The 22896-nt window shown below is 41.0% G+C and overlaps 2 protein-coding genes across 4 annotated transcripts; both read left to right on the forward strand.

Annotated features, from left to right (window-relative positions):
* The first annotated feature begins 717 nt into the window (after positions 1–717).
* LOC143449303 (E3 ubiquitin-protein ligase MIB1-like) lies at positions 718–12501 on the forward strand. 3 transcript variants are annotated; one of them, XM_076949447.1, is made up of 29 exons: positions 718–984; positions 3396–3577; positions 3900–4041; positions 4111–4282; positions 4527–4656; positions 4722–4893; positions 4966–5099; positions 5228–5304; positions 5522–5615; positions 5670–5759; positions 5832–5898; positions 5961–6026; positions 6098–6231; positions 6350–6457; positions 6514–6592; positions 6858–6976; positions 7040–7191; positions 9707–9839; positions 9902–9988; positions 10044–10178; positions 10661–10836; positions 10893–10979; positions 11043–11174; positions 11262–11361; positions 11425–11550; positions 11665–11743; positions 11822–11922; positions 11996–12169; positions 12235–12501. In XM_076949447.1, the coding sequence occupies exons 2-29, from the start codon at positions 3464–3466 to the stop codon at positions 12373–12375; spliced, it is 3321 nt and encodes a 1106-aa protein (XP_076805562.1). In that variant the 5' UTR covers positions 718–984; positions 3396–3463; the 3' UTR covers positions 12376–12501. The 3 variants fall into 3 exon arrangements, with proteins under 3 accessions (XP_076805562.1, XP_076805561.1, XP_076805563.1); XM_076949446.1 differs by having other exon boundaries at positions 719–984; positions 3373–3577; XM_076949448.1 differs by lacking the exon at positions 718–984 and having other exon boundaries at positions 3408–3577; positions 3886–4041.
* Positions 12502–18129: 5628 nt separating this feature from the next.
* On the forward strand, positions 18130–20880 carry LOC143450398 (phosphopantothenate--cysteine ligase-like). Its single transcript, XM_076950923.1, has one exon. It carries the CDS (start codon positions 19969–19971, stop codon positions 20860–20862), a length of 894 nt encoding a protein of 297 aa, XP_076807038.1. The 5' UTR covers positions 18130–19968; the 3' UTR covers positions 20863–20880.
* Positions 20881–22896: the final 2016 nt, after the last annotated feature.

The following is a 22896-nucleotide window of genomic DNA, read 5'->3' on the forward strand; positions in this document are numbered from 1 at the left end:
TCCCATTCATTTCTACCCTTTCTGAAGCATGGATGTTTTGCTTGCATTTCATCCGTGAATTTACATTTTCGCTTAGCCATATTCTACAATTAAACAATAACAAAATTAAATTTTAGCACTTAACATATTCGGTTCGCATCTTCAACTAGAACAAGGGTTCTAAACCTTATGGAGAGGCGCCCCACCTTAACGGTGCGAACAAAACCCGCGCCCCACTTCGAAATCATTAAGCATTAATTCAATTTCCTTGGTATTTTCATTTGGTCTGCAACAGACTTCTTGTTGAGCTATTTTTTACTGCTTACACTGCTTTATAACTTTCTTCAGCGAATATACGCTCTTATCGTTTCAGACATGTTCTAAATTTTGCAATATCGACCAAGATATAAGGCCTTCAGCTACTAGCCCAGCTCCACTCATCCATGTATCATTGTATCCCAAATAGAGCGCTGTATTGTCGTTTATGACGTAACAATGAAATTATTACCCGTAACGCAACAAACAATTTAAAAAAATTCCGGACATTTAAGCATATTTTAGCATTTCCCCCCGGACGCAGTTTGAACACTAAAATTCCGGACATGTCCGGGAAAATCCGGACGTATGGCAACCCTACACTAAAATGAATTCCATCCATGGGACCGTAGTCCCGATCAGGTGGTCCATGGAAGCTTACGCAAAAATCGTCCACTTTCACCCGTCCATGGGCGATTGTCTGATTGTGTCATGCGCAGGATTTACGGAGTGCCCAAATTGAAATTTGCTGTTAATTATGTTTCTATGTTCGGCTTCTGTGCTGAGTGCAGGATATCTATGGCTGAGTGCTGACAGAGAATAATGCGCCATCTTTTGATCTCACCTTATGGAATCAACTGAACAGCTGGACACAGACTAATGGTGGTGTTCACTTCGAAATAGCATTTATTTCTTGTCATGTAGACCTACAATATGGCAACCGCATTTCCCTCAATGCAAGGCCTTCAGGTGTGTCTTCTATGCATTTAAAATTGAAAAATTTAAACTTTGCTGTCTGAGCATTCCTCTGCTTTTTCATTGATTAATTTGTCAACATCTGTGTGTCCCAGACTGAATTTTTTGGCCTTTTTTGACAAGATCTTGAGCTGCAAAGTTCCATAAGGGCACTTTCGCAGGCTGTCAGGTGCTGGTTTTAATATTTTACCAAGTCCCTTCGTACATCCTGATTGCTATAAAACCTTCCATAAATTTTAAAACAATTGATTAAACGAATATTAAATATAATCTGAAAACTTTAACCTTCGATCAGAAGCTGTACAAAATCATTGACAATAACAAATAGCAGCCGCCCTTGATAAGAAGCCGCAACGAACGGTGATAAAGTATTCCTCCATTGAAAGTCACTCACACACATGAGCTTCTGCGATAGCTATTGTCTTTGTGGTATTGTCTCGATCAACACTCAATAAAACAAAAACTGTTGTAAAAAACAGGATTAGCAACACAGTAAAGGAGTCCTATCGTCTGTTGATCAGATTAAAAAATATACTACTAGGCCTAGAAATCACGCAAAATGATCAAATATAAAATATAGCAGCCATTGCTTCTGTCCGAAAAAATCTGGTATTACTAAACTATACAAGTTCAATTGCTACCACTTGTGTCACTTATTCACTTGGTTTCAGTGTTTCAAAAGGTACCAATTGTTTTGATATATCTCTTAGTTCAGGGAAATTGTGTTGGTACGGCATCAGGGAACCCCAGTGCTATGTGACGACGAAGCATTGTCTAAAACCCCAATACACTTTCCAAGGCTTTTCAGCGCTTGAGTTATGCTGCTTCATGCCACAATCCTGGAAGTACACAATGGATGCATCTGTCCAACTTCAACCAAGTGGTGTCTTTTGAATCTCTCGAACCTGCATGTTTAAGTAGTATCCTTAATGCACCTGAGTTGCGCCAAATTACCAAATTCAATAAAAAACACAGTTGAGTGAGTGCAGAGTTGGCCGCCCTGTCCACTAGGTACCGGCAGCACACAATGCTATTTGCCGAAAAACTCACAATATTTTTTCCTTTATTCACAGTTTGCTTTTTGAGTCAGTCGTCTTTAAGACAAGGAGGTACAGCGATGCTCTTTTGAGACGTAAGCTATAATCGACTTATTGTATTGTTAGACTATTGTTATTGTATTATTCAGACTTATTGACTAATACTTAAATGTATTAGAGCGATGCTCTTTTGAGACGTCTCTGCGTCAAGTTTTGCTCCGACACATTTTATTTGCCGATGAAATAATTTCAAGTTAGCTGCCGTTGTGGATCCAGAACAGCTCAACAACATACATTCGTTGTCCTTCTAAGTTTCAAGTAAAACTGTGATAAATGTTTAAAGTCATCGAGGCGTGACAGATCAGCAAGGCTGGCTTTATCCAATTAGCCCAAATTAGAAAGTTAATGCTTATTGCTTAGTGTGCCGGAGATAAAATTAATTGCTCGCAAGGACTCGTTTCAGGAGGGCCGGAGACAGGTACCCTAAACTTTTGAAAAATTATTATAGTTTACCACAATAGGAACTCTATTCTACTAATGCATATCACTCCTAGCGTGTCTCATCGGTCAATTTACAGAACTGGACAAGACCAAGAGCCCACTGAAGTGCTGATAATTATATTCGATAGCAAACCAGATGCGATAGTAAGCACTCTTATGTGCGCTTAGCTAAAGTTTGTCTGCATTTAATCAACTGCGGACGCTGTTGTTACGCATTTTAACATGATTCGTAGCAAGTGTTTTAGCAGACAGGCTTGATAAAGGCAAAGCGCCAAAACCAGTACCTGCTGGCAGCCTGCAGAATTGGGCATTTTTGAAAAAGTAATGCTAAATTTTCTAAATGGCTTTAAATGCTAAATTATATACCATTGGGATTTAACCAACATGGGAATGCAGATTAAAAAAGTTCCACCAAGTCAATAGCGATGTAGAATAGCTTCAATTGTTGTAGCATTTAAGAAATTTTCATGTTTGGTTCGCTTGCTTTTTAATGTGACAAATCATGATGTCACTCTTGTCGGCTTCAAGCAATTTATCCAATTTCTAAACCACGATATTTATTCGAGTCAAGCTTGAATTATATTTGCATTAAAGCATAGGAAGAGAATTCATGTCGTTGTTAAATGTAGTCGCCTCAAACAAAACCTTGCACTTGCACTATTTGTAGCAAGATTTTTGTATTTGGAGAATATTTTAATCCGTTCTCAAGCTTTCTGTTAGCTCTGTATCCGCAGCACAGTTAGGGTTGCCATGGAAACTGATGTTCATTAGAAAGCAACTATGGATATCACATTAAAATCTATGTACAAAGTCAATTGTATGTTAAAAGCTATTATTTCATTAGGTGGATATTTTCTAATTTTAAAGCATGTTGACAATTATCCTGGAAGAGTTAGAAGAACGACAGTGAGGTGGTGTGGACAGATCAGTTAGAAATGGCTTCAAACGGACCATCTAACATCAGCGGACCACCAAGAAATAGTGGAAATCCAAGTGAAGGTGTTGGTTCAAGAGTGGTTCGTGGACCAGACTGGAAATGGGGACGACAGGTACCAGCCTCCATCTGTGTTGCGTGTACTTCTTTCATTCTTGCAGCCTTTGTTGCATCGTTGCTGTCAACATATTTGTTTGCTTATGTTTGGTTTACAAATTGTGGTTTTTGATCAAATTCGAGTAGTACGCTGTGGTGTAAGTCCTAACTTCAACATATACATACTATACAAATGTGTTCACCTGCTACTACCCAAGACCTGCTTTTTATTGTTTCAAAGCATTGTGGTTAGAACTCGCATTAAACGTTATCTGGTCTATTATTTGGATTGAGTGTGTTAATTTTGTGTCAATGACTCGACAACAGTTGATTTTTGGCAGGACGGCGGAGAAGGTCATGTGGGGACAGTTCGATGTTTTGAAAGCAACGAAGAGGTGGTGATTGTTTGGGACAATGGCACGGCTGCCAACTACAGATGCAGTGGCCAGTATGACCTCCGAGTTCTTGACAGTGCGGCTTCAGGTATGTGGCCTGGATCAAGAAGTCATGGCTTTGAAGTTTTGTTTCAAAGTTGACCGCCACGTTGTGCAGGTGTGAAGCATCATGGATCCATGTGTGACACTTGCCGCCTTCAACCCATATTTGGCATCAGGTGGAAGTGCGCTGAGTGCCACAACTACGACCTCTGCTCAGCTTGTTACCATGGAGATAAGCACCACTTACGTCATCGTTTTTATCGCATCATCGCTCCTGATGGGGAAAGGTGGTGTGTTGTTTCAACTCAATGTAGAGATTTCTACTTTTGGTGACAATGTTTAGGTGTTGTGTTGTTTGATAACAAGTTAACTATTTCTATGATTTCTGGCATTGAAAATGTGAAGCCTCAGCTTTCTGCCAAGCTTTGATATAGACTTGCAATTATTGTCATGAGTGGGCAATTCATTGCTTCTGTTCTCACTGTGGACAAGCTGCTCGTAAAGATTTTCATTTTAAAATTATTTGTTCAGAGTTCTAATGGAGTCGAGAAGGAAAAGCAAGAAAATAATTGCGCGGGGTATTTACCCAGGAGCCAGGGTGGTGAGGGGGGTGGACTGGCAGTGGGAGGAGCAGGATGGGGGCAATGGGAGGAAGGGGAAGGTCAGATGAGGTCCTTAGAACCAACTTGCAATGGTAATAGACGTGGATTATGTTTCTATGAAAAGGTCACAAAGATCCAGGACTGGACGTCCCAGCATTTGAGGAGTGCCGCCTACGTCTTGTGGGACGTCGGGGCCAAAAACCTCTACAGGGTCGGTTATTCTGGGATGATGGACTTGAAAGTTGTCACAGACGCGAAAGGACCTTCTTTCTATCGAGACCATCTTCCTTGCTTAGGTCCATCTCCAACTATTTACATTGATGTGTTAATGATGTGTCTATGTTCAAACTACTTATTTTCTCTTTTAGGGCAGCTTAATGGCCAGCAATCACAGCCAGTGACAGAGTTTCAGCTGAACGACCGAGTCAACATTGACCTTGACCTCGAGATTGTGCAGTCATTGCAGCACGGTCACGGCGGATGGACAGAGGGAATGTTTGAGGTGACTTTGTCTTTGTGATGCAATAAGACAAAGTTTGGCGTCACTCATGAGTTTTTATGCAAAACATACTGGCACCAGCAAATGTTCACAGCTGGGGCTGACGATATAAGTTAAATTCTAAATTTTAGACTCTTGGTACAACTGGTACAGTCTGTGGCATAGACGAAGACCATGACATTGTTGTTTCTTACGCAAGTGGAAATCGGTGAGCTATTTCAATTTTGTTTATGACATCTTGCTTTCATCACAATAATCCCGGAGTACAGATAGGGTACCATGCACCCCCCATATATACCCGGGGCATTTCACTGGAGAAGAAAGATCCAACATCATTTTGTCGTGGATGGTGCATAAAATGCTTTACTTGTACTCCGAGACTACTTGCCATTGTTGGCTCGTTCTGATACAGATTTCGTGTGTAGTTGGACTTTCAACCCGGCCGTCCTAACCAAAGTTAGTGGAAGTGAAGTAAGCGTCACCACCAATGGGAATTCTTCAAATGAAACCAAGTTCGAGGTATGTTATGATGTCATTTTTCTCTGCTGGATTTTGCTAAGCAACGTTTTGTAGGTTGGCGATCTGGTGCAGATCTCATCTCATGTTGATCACGTGAAAGCTCTTCAGAGAGGTCACGGGGAGTGGTCCGATGCGATGATGCCGGTAAGATGTCCATGGTACCATCATTGAGAGTTGTGTGTGCGCTCTTAATTTTTCGATTTGTTTTCATCGCAGACCCTGGGGAAGATAGGAAGAGTGCAGCAGGTTTTTGGTGACAGCGACATCAAAGTAGAGGTCACAGGTGATTGGTCATTTTTTAAGGAGTAAAAACAATTTGACTTTTGACCTGGCCTGTATTTCAAGGTTCGTCGTGGATATTTAACCCTATGTTGCTGAGCAAGGTCGATCAGGGTCAAGCAAGGTCTGGAGGTCAGTCATGTCTGTTGCGTCATAATTACAAATTTAGCACGACAGTGATTGGCTAAGCTCAAAATTCACAGAACACTTGTCGCAAATATTGAAGAAGCTTTTTGAGAGCCAGGAGTCTGGTGACGTCAATGAAGAGCTGGTGAGAGCCGCTGGTTCCGGCGACGCACAGAAGTGTGAAGAAATCTTGCAGAGACAAGACGCCAATGTAAGTCCCGGCTTCTTTGTGACGTCGACTTTATTGGGTTCAACGTTTGAACTAAGATGGCGATACCGCTATCTCCTGCCCATGATTACATGTAATAGTGAATGGTGCTTGCTCGCAGGTCAACGAACAATTCGCCGGACACACGTCACTACAAGTTGCATGCTTGAATGGTCATCGTGACGTTGTGTCATGCTTGATCGCACACGACGCAGACCTCGAGATTGAGGTGAGTTGTCTGATTGTCGTCACATAGCATGGGTTCAACATCGCTCTGTGCTCCAGGATAAAGACGGGAACCGCGCGATCCATCACGCCGCCCTCGCCGATGAAGCGAATGTCGTCGAACTCCTCGTCAAAGGAGGTAACCCGCCAGTGACGTCATATGTACTTATGTTTTAGGTTTCTCTGAGAACTTTCATTTTCACTCAACCCGAAGCATCCTACGATGTTTAACTCGCGCGCTATCAGACAAGCCTTGGTGGTTTTGTTTCTTTTGTTGACAAGCAGCTGAGGGCGCTTGGGCGAACACTTGAAAGCAGCAAATACTTTATTTATAAGAAAATCTCATGCATGTTGTTTTAACATCGCCCACTACCGGTGCCTTCTCACGATGTTATTCAACGAAGGTTGTGACGCGAATGCGCGAAATAAACGCCGCCAGACGGCGCTGCACATCGCAGTGAATCGAGGTCACGTGTGGGTGGTGCAGACCCTTCTCAGGCTTGGCTGCCACTCCAGCCTGCAGGTTGGTTCTGCTCTTTCACTTTACTTCCCTTTATTTCGGATAATGCTGATTGTTGCATCACAGGACACTGAAGGGGACACCCCCTTACATGACGCAATCTTGAAAAAGCGAGATGACATGCTCACCTTCCTCCTAGACGCGCACGCTGACGTCACGGTAACCAACAACAACGGCTTTAACGTGTTACATCATGCTTCTTTGAGGGGAAACCCCAGGTATGACACATATTTTAAATTCTTTGAGTTATTAATGACGCGCATAATTGTCTTTGCAAATGTCAGCGTTGAAAGATTTCCGCTTTATCGAGCTATGCTCAGAGATAGTTGTTAGGTCACAAGCTGCCTGTGTTATGTCATAGACGCTTATCTGCACCAATTAGCGCTTTGGCCAGACATAGCTTGTGAGATAAGATAAAATGACGGCTTGTTAGAGAGAGCAACACATTTTCTCTTCGGCGAGTTTTATTGACAAATTGACACGAACGCAACCAATGCAAACCCTTTGATGTCGCTCCCATTGCTTAAATTCATTGTTGTCATCTTCCACATCTGTGATGTCATAGAGGATCCAACGAAGACCAGCGCACGGCTTCTAATGTTTCTTCGACCTGTGAGAAGCTAGAATAAGCGGCAATGCCTTGATTTAAGTCAAAACGCCAAGCTCATTATGACGTCACTGCATTTATGACTTGCCCTATCTTGACGTTCGTCGATCTGGTTGGACCTTAGCTGGTTGAAGGGGACCAAATCTGAACCAATCGATTTGCTCCGCTTAACCGGCCATTGTCCACCGCATTGTAACGTCATAATTGGTAATTGGAGTAGTTGAAAGTGTCGAATTACTACACATACTTCTTTACATTCCATATAAGGTCATGAATATGCGTCATGCCAAGAAGTATGTAAACTCATTCGACCGAATCCTCCTCACACTAGGGCCTTCCCCGCCGTTGGATATTTCTTTCTCAGCGGTCTAACAAAACTCCATTGTTACGTTATAACTGCAACCATGGCAACGAGTAGAGCCCGTTCCTGCCATTAAGCGGCCTGATCGACAAATCGCGAATGAATGAGCTTGAAGCGCGTCCGAGCACTTTTATACCCCCCCAGCTCGTCTGCCCATCATCAGCTGCACTGTCAGCTGCTTCTCGCTTATCGCTATAAGGCTCGCCCTCCCCCTCAGCTGTCCCCGGCCGCTAATTTAAGTTGTGACGTCATGAAGCATTTGCAAGTCGACTGTCTTTGCATACTGTGACTATTACGTCATCGGAATGCATCTGAGAAGGAATGTTGTCGTAGAAGGAGTCGCCGCGGTTTTATTCTTCAACTTCGTCATCAGCCTTTTCATTAATAAATATGTTGTTAAAACTTTTCATTAGCTCTCTGAGATAATGGACTTTGTTACGTCATAAAGACTTGCCGATATATCGTTAATTACCAGCAGTTGTTGGTCACTACTGGTGGTGGCACTTCGTCAAAGTTGATAACGTATCGTCTTCTAATCAATGGCGCAGAGACATTAACAATTAGTCATTGTGAGGTCACAAAGCAATTCAGGGCTTACCAGCCGGAAGTTTGAATCAAAAGCTTTTATATATTCACTCCTCTTGTGACGTGATAATTATCACGCGCCTTGGCTCTCAACGTCACTTGCACAACAAACTCCTCCTCTGATGTATCTTACGCAACAATGACATAAATTACCTCACAAAGGTTAAATGCAATTCAATAATGAACGATATGATATGAAGTCGGCTTCAAAGGCGGCACCTGTCTTACTTCTGACCTTGCTCGTCGTCAGAATGTTTGACGGAGTCGCGTTCCTGCTTTTATATCCGATCATATTCCGCCCCAGGCGCACCCGCGCAATCACGTTGCCGATAACGCCGCTGTCGCTGAATTTGCGTCGTTTAACTGAAGTTCTGCCCAATTACGCTGACGCAAATATTTTCAGAAAATTCCTCCCTTGAGCGGTGGTTTCCCCAAATAGCAACCAAGTGTTGTAAAAATTTCTCAAATTTCAAAGTAATTCGATCTCGGCGAGGTTCAAGATGGACCGATGCAAGCCGAGGTCGGGATTGTTAAAACCACAGAAACGAAGCATCTCCGCCGTTTGAAAGGGCTTTGACCGAAACAAGTCTGGTATTTTGGGCTTGGCACTTTCCAATTTTAGTAAATGTTTATTTTTGAATTTGTTCAATTAGAAGAACGGCACAATGGAGTTTTTAGACCATTTTTGATTCTATTTTTAAAAAGTATTTTCGATTCAGCTCGATTGTGTAGAATTTAGAAGTCTAATTTAAATCACGCTACCGATAATAACAGTCTGATTCCTCCTTTACGTCGATAGCGCTAACTTAGCGGTCTAGTTTGCGTCATAATTACATGTAACGTGCGTACCGTGGCCCCGAGCGCTTGAAAGCGTGCGTTTGAAAATTCCCCGTCACGGCGCATGCGTGGTTGCCACGACTACGACGAAGATGTACAAGTTGCAAGTGATGATTCACGGCCGAGACTTGATCGTTCATGCTGGTGCCACGCTGCTGCTGGCTCGTCCCGGCACCAACCTGCTGAAATATCTCGAATATTTTCGTCCTGCATGGCGCCTTATAGGACCTTTTGTGTTGTCATAATGCCCCATTTGTTCCTATGACGCATGCAGCAGCAGGGGCAGTTGCAGACGTGTTACTATGCCAAGAAAAGCTACGATTATATGTTTGTTACGTCACAGCGCTATGTGCATTTTGCTGAAGAAGTTGACTCGACCATGGATTGTCGACGAGAAGAAGGACGATGGATACACAGCGCTACACCTGGCCGCGCTCAACAACCATCTGGAAGTGGCCGAACTTCTCGTTAAAGTTGTAAGTCACGGCGAATTCCCGCTAAAATTTGAAAAAATATTTAGCCAATCACATCGTTTTAGGGTCACGCGAACCTCGACATTCAAAACGTGAACCTCCAGACGCCGCTGCATCTCGCGGTGGAGCGACAGCACACCCAGATCGTCAGGGTAAGTCACGTGGGTTGTCGGTTCCAAGCCCCCTGCATATCGTTTGTCGTTGCAGCTACTGGTGCGGGAACGCGCATGCGTCAACCTGGCCGACAAAGACGGGGACACCCCTTTACACGAGGCATTACGTCATCATACACTCTGGCAAATCAGAACGCTCCAGGACAAACAGGACCCCGCGGTCGGAAAGGTAATTATGACGTCACTAATGTTTTAAATATTTTATCGGAGAGTAGCCCAGATATCGATCTATGAGCGAGCGAAGACGCGATGCACGTTGCTCGCTTCACACAACTCGCTCTAGATTGCCGAGTGCGCAGCTTGTTCAAGTTCAGGCGAGTAGCAAGCCAGTTCATACGTGATAATGGGCATTGTTGCCTATCACGTGCTCGCCGTCTCTACCGGCTGTGATTGGTTGTTAAATTTGTCGCACGAGGTAGGTCTGTGCTGCGCGTCTTTAACGTTCTGGGAAATATCGCAAGTTTGTTTATAAATTCTCCGAAGATTGTTGTCGTCACAATCAAGTGTATGACTCATAATCTCTCATAAAATGACGTCCTTGTTGGGGCTGCGTACTTGGTTATTTGACGCAATCGAGCTTTTGTTGGTTTCAATTTGCTGCTCAACTGAGTGTAGTTACAATAACAATAAGTTATGACGTGACAATGGCAGGTGTTGATGGGGATCGGCGGACAGGGAGTGGACAGACACAGTAGCGCCTCCATCGCTCAGTTCCTCGCCGCTAATGGCGCCAACTTGAACCTGAAGAACAAGGACGGACACACCCCGCTTAACCTCTGTCCAGACCCGAACCTTTGCAAGTCCCTGGTCAAAGCGAGCAATGAAGCGTAAGTTCACTTGACATCCACGTCATAATGCACATTGTAACGTCATTGTTTTGCAGAAACCAGCCTAGGAGTGACGAAGCTGCTCCCAACACGTCTCTTTCTTTCTCTTTTCCTCCCGAAGGACAATCATCCAGCCATGAAAGGTATCTATTGTTACGTCACTTACATTCTGATGACTTCGTTATATGATTCTGTTTATTGCGTAGCAACGAGGCCACCTCATCGTCATCGATTCCTTCGTCACCAAATATCAACAACATGTCGCTTCACTCAACTGGCAACGCCGGTGACGTCAAAGTTGACGTAAACGCGGGAAATAAACTCGATAACATTCAAAGGTGATTGTTTTTTGATAAATAGCTCGTTGTTGCCACAAACTTTGATGGAACTGCGGCTGAAATTGAACCAACCTCACTGGGTTGCAGATCTGCTGGAATGAACAATGAAGTACGTCCGGGTGATTCCCCGTCGTGCACTCATCCGCAACGAAAAAACAACGATCGATCAGAGGCCGAAGAATGCATGGTAACTGTTCAACCATCAGCGATTTTGTTAGAAATGTATAATTATGACCTCACAATGCTTCAGATTTGTTCGGATGCGTCACGTGACACGATGCTGATGCCGTGCGGACACATGGTGGCGTGTTGGAGTTGTTCCGGGCGCTTGAAAAAGTGTTTGATCTGCAAGGAGGCGATACAGAGCAAGCAGAAGGTTCAGCATACAATAATGAGAGTTGTGCCGCTGTGTGTGTTAGTGTGTGTGCGCGCGTGTGTGTGTGTGTGTGAAAATCTAACCTCGTCGCTCAATCACAATTTTCTGTCTTAGGTCGAGGAATGTCTGGTTTGTTCAGAAAAGCCGGCAGCCGTCCTATTCAAGCCCTGCTCGCACGCCTGCGCCTGCCAAGGTACCTCTGCTCGTGTCAATGACCATATATGGAATTGTTGCCACTAAATCTCGCTCTCTACTTGCTGTGTTGGTGTAGATTGCGGCGACCTCATGAAGAAATGCGTCAAATGCCGGGAACCCATCGAACATAAGCTACCGCTAGACGGCGCTGGAGAAAAATCGAGACGTCAACAGCAGGTGACGTCACTATATATTTTGTTGTGCAATAATTACTGCTTGGTTTGTGTCGAATTTGCATTTTTCGTTATAGTTGTCCGATATGACGCAAAACTCACTAATCAGCTCGGACAAGCCGACAACGTCATCGATGACGTCATATTCGGGGCAACACCGCAACATGGCGAATCATTTGTCGAAGGACAGCAGGAACAGCGAAGCTGAAATTCGAAAGTTGCAGCAGCAGTTGCAGGACATAAAGGAACAGGTTGTGCGCCAGGATTGCTTGTGTGACGTAGCATCCGCTTATTCGCTTTGTTGGTTATCTTGCAGGTGATGTGCCCAGTCTGCATGGACAGGATTAAAAACATGATATTTCTATGTGGCCATGGCACCTGCCAGCTCTGTGGCGACAGGATGGTGGAATGTCCGATCTGCCGGAAGGCGGTTGAAAAAAGAATTCTTTTGTATTAACTTTATGACGTCACACTTTTGGGTTTCTACCCATTGTTTATGATTATGAAGCAACAGTGAGATTAGATGCTTGGTGAATTTTGCACTTTGAAAGTTTGTAAATAAACTCTGCCCTCACTCACCAAGGCTGGAGTCTACCACGTGACATGCCGCTTTCATTTCTGATGTTCGCCATCTGAGTTTGATGCTGTAGTGTGGTCGGTGCAACTCATATTGCGAGCTGTCATAAACGTCTAATTTTCGTAATAAATCATAATCACGTTTATTACGACAAAATCGGTTAAAAAGACTTTTCTGCCACACGCATCGTGGTCACCATAGCAGCCATATTTGAAAATGTGGCCTACATCCCCTCCATCATTAGTTTCTTTCATCAACGTAAACAATCAACTTTGTAGACCATTGACGAGATGACGCCTCATTGATCGATGTTGCGATTTCCGTGGAAATGTTGGACGTAAAAAAAAGTATCACAAATGCACACAAAACAATTTTTGTTTAACATTTTAACACAGGGGTCTGCAACCTGGGTTAGATTCATAAAGTAGCGCGAGAGATTACAAACTGTCTATTCTATGAGCTATGTCTAAACGTGCTTTCTTCACTTTCGCTATAGGATAGGTTCATTTTTACTAAAATTTTTAAGTGTGTCACAATGGCAATTGTATTTTTGAAATTTGGATACTGGAATACGTCACAAGATTCCACAATTAGGCTGCTGCCATTGTGCCAAAACCGGAGTTCAAAGTTCAAACCATGCTATACTGCAGGCTACGGAGTAACAGGTGGCATGGTAGGTAAAGTGCTTTGGTAGTAAATCACGATGTGTTAGCCTCGTAGCAGTTGCCAGCGCGACTGTTATTTTACAGTCCGCCAACTAGGTATTTTAGTAGTTAAACTAACTGTATTGACACAAAATGAGTGGAAAAAAGAGAAAGTATGACCAAAATTATCTGAAGTATGGCTTTATAGATACCACAGTGAACAGAATTAAAAGTCGTAGTGCAATGCGTGATATACTTGGAAAAGCTAAAAAACGACGCTTTGAGACCAAGTCGTTTGCAGCGTCATCTTCAAACGAAACACCCTGGCCATCAAGATGAACCTTTAGCTTTTTTTCAAAGCAAGAAGTACTTTCAAAAAAACAAAGATTGCGAGTAGTGAGTGCTTTCGCCAGTCATAGGATAGGATAGTCTTAGCAAAGGATATTGAGATTCAAGGTCTTGAAAAAATACATTCATCATCTTTAAGGTACCTGTACCGAATAAGGCCCATTGCTCATATTTCGCAAACCCGTGCAAATAAATAAAAGATTTTGTCCCTACATAAAAACTAATATAAATTCATGATGGTTTACCAGATTTCATCCTTGTCACGTGATCAACCGATTCGCTAGAGCACAACAAAAATTTGATATTTGCAGTTAAGGTGGTTTTGTTAATTTAGAAAAAAATTAAGTGAGAATTTGGCCGGTTAAATGAACTGTTATCAGCCGGCTGAAGTTTTCATGTAACAACCAACTTAGTATTGAAAAGGATAATGCACTTTTTTTTGCTAAAATTTTTCTGATGATAAAAATGTGACATTTTTTTCGTGGATGCCACATGCGCCTAATAAGGCCCATACAAGATGCTTGGCTAATTGATGTCCAGACTTCAAGAGTGGTTCCAGTCATCAGTGGGCAAATTGTTGCAGTTACTTTGATGCGCCTAGTGGAATCTTTTTAAATGTTTGTACAACTTAAAATGTGAAATTTCTAATAATGTTATATGTTGTCTATTACTATGTTTTGAATCAAAATACTCACAAAATTGGTGGGCCTTATTAGGAGCCTATGCTCCTAATAAGGTCCATTTTTTGGAATTTTTAATTGCTTTATAAAATTTTTTTGGGGGGTTGTCAGGTATTGTGGTTTTAATATATTTAATACCCTCACTAATAGAATACGATTTTTCAGTCTATTCTCATTTATGGTTCTTGAGTTATTTTCAAAAAAGTGTTAGGTGGGCCTTATTCGGTACAGGTACCTTATTCGCCATTCAATGTGATGAGACAACTGATGCAGCCCAATCGTCTCAGTTGTTGGTGTATGTTCGTTTTGTCGGTTCTTCTTCAATAGAGGAGGAAATGCTGTTTTGCAGACCCTTAGAAACGAGTACAAAAGCAGAAGATGTGTTCAAAGTTGTCGCCATGTTTTTTGACAAAATGGTGTAGAATGGGAGAAACTTGTGGCTGTCTGCACTGATGGTGCCCTTGTAATGCTTGGATCTCGAAATGGATTTATTGCAAGGATGAAGCAGAAAAGTACCAATGCAGTTGGATCTCACTGCGTGATCCACCCAGAGGCCCTAACCTCCAGGACTTTACCTGCTGCAATGAAAGATAAGCTTGCAATAATCATACGAGTTGTCAACTTTGTCAAAACAAGTGCTGTCAATACGAGATTGTTTGCCAAGCTGTGCAAGGGCATGGATTCCAATCACGAGACTTTGTTGTTTCATCTTCAAGGTGATATGTTAGCCCGCGTGTATGAAATGAGAGATGAATTACAGCTATTTCTTTAAGCTCATGAGAAACAGAATCTCCTTCTGCCATTTTCATCAGAGGGATTTCAGCTGGCATTGGCGTTGGCGTTGGCATACCTCGCATACATTTTCCAGGCTCTTGATAGCTTAAATCTGCTCCTACAAAGTAAGAATGCTAACCGTATCAGTGACTACGATGCCATTCTTGCATTCTTGGCGAAGCTGGGACTGTGGCATCGCCCAGTTCAAAAAGAAAACGCAGCTTCATTTCCCAAATTAGATACTGCCTGTCGAGAATAAAGGATTTGAACTGGAGGACGAGCTTAAGACTGAAGTGGAAACCCACCTTCGACTTTTAAAACAGGAATTCGAACGCTATTTCCCAGACTTGTGTGACACTGAACTTCCAGAATGGAAAATGACAAGGAATCCCTTTCGGCTTAACGAGGACATTCTTTCGGACGATTTTCATGAAGAATTTCTGGAAATAAAGTGCAGTTCCACTACAAAAGACGACTTTGAAGCAATGCCACTAACTGATTTCTGGGCAAAATATTGGCACATATATAAGAGTGTGGCTAATGGCTATACGTACACTTCTTCCATTTTCATCCAAATTCCTGTGTGAAAGTGGCTTTTCTACACTCACGAATATAAAGACAAAACCTAGCAGCAAACTTGACTGTGCAGCCGACCTTCTACAAAACCTCGAATTAAACGTTTGGTTTCCCAAAAACAACTGCATCCTTCCCATTGTTGAAATTTAATTGAAAATAAATTGTTGAAATGGAAGGTTTTATTGACTTTCTCATATCAAAGTGTTCGCTGGGAAGGAAACTCAACTTTTCGAGCAATCAGAACTTTCAGTACACTTTGTGCGCCTCAAGTCTGTTAGTCTGTTGGTTTTCTTTTGCCACCCACTGATGTATAAATTATTGAAGCGATTTTCAATCATCTGTTGCTGAAACACACCATCTGCTTAACTTTGCTTTTTTCAACTTAGGTAGATTTAACTAATCATGGGTTTAGTGGTTGTGCTAGTTGTTACCAGCGATTATTACCTTAATTATTTTTAAGCACGTTTTAAGCCTATTCGGCTTTGTCACTTTTTCCTGTTCATTGGCGCGTCTTAGTATCAACCGGCTTGATTTTTCGTTCCCACCGCGCATTTGACGACAAATAAAATGATTGAGCAGCGGCGATGTTTTAGTCTGGGAATTACCTCAGCAAATGGCGCGTTAAAGACGTCCACGCTAAGATGTGCTTGAAATTGGACTGTGTTGGTTCTAAATCCTGGTCTTTAGTTTAGCGAGCTATTGCATATGCAGCAAGAGATATGTTTATTTATTCGGATCTCATTAAGTAATAACCTAAGGTAGTTACCATCGCTTGTTTCTTTCATTATATCGTGCATTGGTTGTTCGTGAGTGTATTCGTTTGACCAGTCTACAACGGGGTTAGCACCATTCCATTGATCGCTCCACAAAGACAATGGAGAAAACGAGCAATGCCAAAAATACTTAACTCGTAACATGAAGAATTTCACGGAGCATCATGTTGGATTTTTCCAGTAATTTTACTCAAATAAAGCAGTAAAAAGATGAGCCGCTTTCACAGCTTATGATTGGTCCTTCACCGGCACGCTCTTATTGGCTGATGTTAACGTCCCTGCCATCGTAGGTTACTCTCACCAGCACGCTCGCCTTGGTAGAACAAAAAAATTCGGTTCAGAAATATATACTGTAGCTGTATTAGGGGCGGCTCATCATGGTATGGGAAATGGGTAGTGGTGGATTGGTTTTTAGACTGGCCTAAGCCAAGTCTTACTGTTTGACTCCGAGCTAATTGTCTTTGACTCCGTTGCGACTACTGTCTCTATAATGTTTCTTCAAATCAACACCAACTTCATAAAGTCTAATTGTTATATTGTCCGAATAAGTTGTATCGAATTAGAATATTTACACCATGCTTCCAATTCCCAATATCTTAGTAATAACTTCAATTCAAAGGAAATAACTCAGAAAGAAGAGAGAGATTTAAACGAAACATTTTGCTTTTATATTCCAGTATTGACCAATCAGCAACTGCCAAATTATTCATACCATGAAAAACGTATCTCTTGTCCAATGTTACAATCCAAGCCTTTTATCACAAAGAATTCAAATCGATTTACATCGGTACAGAAAACCACTTGACACACTTAACTACGTCACATGTTGGCTTGGAACTACGATTGTGATTAAAGATTACTAGAAACAATGCATTTTCTACGTACAAGTCATGTTACATCTTCTATTATACGAAACCCTGATCCAGTACCATCAACATTACACGGTAAAATACAATGCTACTTCAATATACTTCAATCTGCGTCAAATATGTCGGTTTTAGAATTTCTTGTTTAAATAAGAGCTTAACGACGCTAAATACGTCTGTTTAAACATTTAATTAATTCCAGCTGGAGAAAATACAAAAACTATGCAAAATGCCAATTTGTATAAATTATTGCAATTATTAAATTATCACGAACGCTACAATGGGGTGGCCCCTCCTGTGATTTTTGTCCAATTGAAGTAAAACAAAACGCTGACACGTAATAGATTTCGATTTTTCGCCTAGAAAAGATTGCCTATTTTTTATTTTACAGTGCTTTGAATCCTAAGCATTGGTTTGTTTTGCCATGAGGTCACGTTATGTGGTCAGCGTAGCATGTGACGTAAAATGCGTAAAAGTTTCCATTGTGAAATACGTAAAATTGTATGTGCCGCGCGTTACACATGTAATTTTGTCTTGCATTTCAAGGAAAGCTTAGAAGATAGGCTAGCAGTTAATTTGAACTGAGTTACATTTATTATACACGCTGCAGATAACACACAAATTCTTACGCATTTCATGTATCTAGACGTCATATTCAAGTCCAGTGTGTAAGACTCAAACCGCTGGGAAACTAAGAAACATATTTTCAATATTTTTTTTCTTTATCATACAAAGAAATTCATCTACCACTCACCTGAGCAATATTGTCACAACCCGATAACTAATACGTTTGTAATTTAAAAAAGATTCGAAGTGGATTAAAAAAAATATTGCCACCAAGCTATCTTCTAACCTTCATCTTTGACAATTCTAAATAAACAAGTTCTTCTGTAAACTATAAGATATCTATGACTAGTGTAGGTTATTTCTGGTAAAAACACTACGCTGTTGGGTCAAAGTCCGTGCTTTTCAACCTTTTTCTTGTGGCGACACAAATATTAAGGGTAAATTAATAGCGAAGCTTTGGCGACCCTATTTACAAAACTACATTTCAGACAACTTTTTCTAAGCATTAAAGTAAACGACACGCAGTTAAGACAGTTAAACACAAACAGGAAAGTTCGAATTTAGATAATGTGTCCCTTGATCTTGTGTTGTTTCTACAACTTTGTCAAAATTTTGAGCAATCTTGCTTGATGCCAATATCATGTCATTTTTCGGTTGAAGACAGTTTCTGGTCTTTGCTTCGATCCGAGTAAACGCAGAAAACCCACTTTTTCACAGGCAGGTAGTAACAAATGGCAGGAGAGCTTTTACTGCGTGCGTCTCAACAATACTCTTTTCATTCTAGATTTTTGTTCAAAATTTTTTGTTATCATCTGTTTGAAATCACCAACGTGTTCTCGCATTCCCTTCTAGAATAGATGAGAAAAAACACAACATTATACACAATGTATTAATCACCAACCATATAATCACTATACTAGCCGCCACTGTTGTAATTTCACAGATATTCGTCAAGTATCAAAATGCTTCATGAACTACATTTAGTCACGATCCAACCAAATCAATCAGAGATCCACTTTTGGGTCGCGGCCCAGGGGTTTGGGAAGTATTGGCCCATGTCCTTAACTGCTATAGCAATGAATTTTCTCAGGTATGATCTGTTTGTAACGTTACATACAGAATGGGAGGAGTACAAAATGGGGTCGTACGTCATCGACCGTTACAAAGTGAACTTTCCAGCTAGTGAGGGATAGATCGTGGGGGGAGGGGCATGTGGCCCGTTGTACAGGGTCCATGAGCAATAATGAGCTATTACATAGTGGCAGGGGAAGACGAGGCAAAGCAAGACACAAGTTTCTCAAGTTTTTGTGCAAAATTAGCGGCGCAAATGCTACTGCGCACGCAGTAGTGAAGTAAAAATGTTTTGCAATCAACAATCTATATTTTTAATGAGTAGCAGGGGGCACAGATTTCGAGGATCCTGTACCTAACGCTACCAAAACTACTCAATTTTCTTAGGGGCAGGAGTAGTTTATGAGCCTACAGGCGACTGCAAAGTGCGGCAGTTTTCAAGAAAAAATTATGTGCAAAGGCATGAATTTTGGCGTGATATTTTACATTGAAGTTTCAGTTTTTTGTTTATTTATTATAAATTGGCCTAAAGATGAAAAATTCGCACAATCCTGGTGCGTACGGCTGCAGCTAGGGCTAATGCCCTGAGGCTGCGCTCCATTTTCAAACTGTATAATCATTCTTATGTTAATTATGCAGCAATGAGTGATGAAATGAAACGTTTATAAACCTACCTCCTGCTTTCAAACCAAAAGCAGCTTGTAAGCATTGTTATGTTAACATTGAAAAGGTTCGATTCATTTGTGACGTCACTATAGTGACCCTGAATTCATTAGCAGTGAGAGTATGTAACGTAAGCGTGATATCAAATAAGCTTGGCTGATGGCCAACAACTGTAGTTATAAAATAAAAGATTTTACGAAGTTGTTAATTGGTGTTGTTCTTTGTCACACATAACCAATGTTTGACGACGACCACAAAGCTCGGGAATGTGCATGGAAATAAGGATAAACTTTTTCAAAGAAAAGGATAAGCTTGCATGATTTCTATTATTATCCTGTTTCATATTGACACTCATAGAAAATTGTAAATAATATAGGTATTAATTATTTTACTTTATTCCTTTTATTATCACAGCTAAAGCACCAACTGCCAAAATTACAAATATCACTCGACTTGAGAATTCTCGATGCTGTTTTTGACGAACTTTTCATGAACATCTGCTAAAAAATTTATGGAAACATTTAAAATACCAAATAACTATGAAGATGTTTTGAGAAGAGTGAGGATATTTTTCTCTGGTTGTAAAGATAAGATTGTTATTGTCACATCAGGTGGCACGGCAGTGAATTTGGAGAAAAATGCTGTGAGATTTTTGGACAACTTCAGCACTGGTTGTCGGGGTTCCAGATCAGCAGAAAATTTTCTAAGGAGCGGGTATCATGTCATTTTCCTTTACAGGAAAGGAAGCCTGCTTCCATTTGCTCGAGAATTTCCCACTGGAGAGGAAATTGTGAAGTTTTTTGACACAAGAGGTGACGGAGAGAATGTTTTGCTTCATCTGTCAAAAGATAACAAACTTGCTCAAGCAATAACAGAATACCGTAGGTTTAAAGATAAACTACTACTCGTGGATTTTGTCACATTGGACGACTACGCATATTTTTTGTATGGATCATGTCAGACTGTCAAATCAGTCGAAGAAAAGTTGATGATTTATTCTGCTGCTGCCGTCTCAGATTTCTATGTTCCGTTCAATAAACTGCCTGAGCACAAGATTTCATCAAGTCAAGCGCTTCAACTTGATCTTGAAGTCGCTCCTAAGTTGTTGAAATATTTGACGGAATCGTGGGTTCCCCGCTCGTTTGTTGTCTCCTTCAAACTTGAAACAAATGAAAAGATTTTGATCGAAAAAGCTGAAAGTTCTTTGAAGAAATACGGACAGTCTGTGGTCGTTGCTAATGCTCTCCAAACAAAACATTGCAAAGTGGTGATTATTACATCACAAGTAAATCACAAAATAGAATTATCACCCGAGCAGCAATCACAAGGATATGAGTTGGAGGCGTTAGTGGTGAAATATTTGTCTGAACTTCATTGTAAATTTCTTGATTTGAATTTGAAGTAAAACATGCATGAAGTATGAGCCCATATGAATGAGCACGGCAGACTATATCATAGGTTTCTTGCTTAGAAAGTTATTAGACAGGAATCATTTATGAGGAACAGTGATGTTGGCAATGGACGATTGTTGTTATTATCTTAGTGAATAGTTTACTTTTATGTCCATTTAACCAGCGGCCCTTATTTAACAAGACTACTTATGATGAAATGTACGCAATATCAATATTTCCCAGAAATGTAAACAATATCCTGAATATATTTCCTTTAATGGTTAAATAGCCCCTTTCGGTGATTTCCCTAAGCCATTACCAGTTTAATTTGTAGAAATCTGAGTAAGTGGAATTGGAATTAGGTACTGTATATTGTAGGGATGGGTCACCAGTACGAGTAATTGGGTCCGAATATCATAAAGCAGTGGTTCTCAACCTTCTAATCTTGGCCGACCCCTTTTGATGCTGTCAAAGCAGTTGGCGGACCCCTGAAGTTTAAGCAAACTAAGGGTTCTGAGACTGCACTTAAATGTTGCTTTGCTTAGTTTTACTTAATAGTCTTGGTGCACAACTGCGCTGTTCATTCACAATAACATCAAACTATGCGGATATTTTTATTTATTTCAAAGCATTATCTATACCTTGCTCACAACAAGCTGCTAGTTACAAGCTAAAACTGAGAAAGCGATTATGTGCAATCTCCAGCAACTTAAAATCACTGTATCCAGCTGTCTTCTCGTATAATCCGCAATCTATTGCATCACAATAGGCCTTCCCTGCGGGTGATAAATCTCAATAAGCTTTTGTATTGTCCCATCACAATAGGCGATTAAGCAAATGTTCAAGCCTATTTCAAACCAGCAAAAACTTTTTAAAAACTCGTACTTTGTGTTGCAAATTTCGAAGTTCTCACGGACCCCCTGAAAACGTTTCGCGGACCCCCGGTTGAGAACCACTGTCATAAAGGTTGTCCCAAATGAATCTATTCGTATCAGCACCAACTGATATAATTCAAAAAGTTTCCAAATCTTGCTTGTAACGTGACGTAATTGCTAAAATTATGATTAAATGGCGACTTGAAAAGCAAAATCCTGACCTAAATGACCTCCAGCAAGGGATGTTGACTCTAGTTTGCTTTTTTGTTCCAGTTAACTCAGTCCATAAATTTGTGAGTAAAATAATATACGGGTTCACCTGAATCTCCCACACAGATGATATTCGGGTTTGGGTTCGTATTGGTCCATCCTTAGTATATTGCTTCTATGAAAAGGTGGAGTCTTGTGCCAGTGATAGAAACAAGTCTTGCCGGTTGTGACGTAGATCACTAACAGCGCAAGTCAAAACTGCTTCGTGCCCAATCCTTCGCTTATCAAATTTCACGCGATAGGCTTTGAAAGAAAGTTTGTAAACAGCCAAAGTTAGAGGGAAAAAAAAAGTTTATTAACCAAAAAAAAATTAAATACGATGATTTAGAATTTAAAGGAAAAAGTTATTTCTTAGTAAATAACTGCGGCCACAAATTTGTTTTATTGATCTGTGTGGACAGCTTTTGATTGCGATAGAATTTGAATAAAAATAAAAGCTTACGGTAGTTAAACAAGTGACCGACAATCGTTTCAATGCTGTTCATCAACCAGCGGTAAAAGACACAACGCTGTTCTACTTATTGTGACAGAATACTTGTCAAGATATTGTCCTACAACGAAATTCCGTGCATTTACATTTCTATGAAGACAAGTTTTAGTGACATGACAAATCTGTGCAGCGTATCGTGAGTACGTTGGTATGTTGTACGATTCAAAATGTCCTGAAATGAAAAAAAGAAAAAAAAACTTATCCCAGAAGGGTTGTGTTAATAAAGTAAGACGTTGTTGACGAGTCCAAGTTTTTTCAGCAAAAAGTTGCAGCAATAATTACCTTTTGAGAGATTTTTTAAATACATAAAGGTGAATTTACTGTACAATAATTAGTACACTTCAACAAGAACCGCATAATTACAAGGAAAAGGTTTGTTTCTTGAACTCTTTGGCCCTAAGAAACTCTGAATG

This window comes from Clavelina lepadiformis, chromosome 3 (genome assembly GCF_947623445.1).
Source record: "Clavelina lepadiformis chromosome 3, kaClaLepa1.1, whole genome shotgun sequence".
Lineage (NCBI taxonomy): Eukaryota > Metazoa > Chordata > Ascidiacea > Aplousobranchia > Clavelinidae > Clavelina > Clavelina lepadiformis.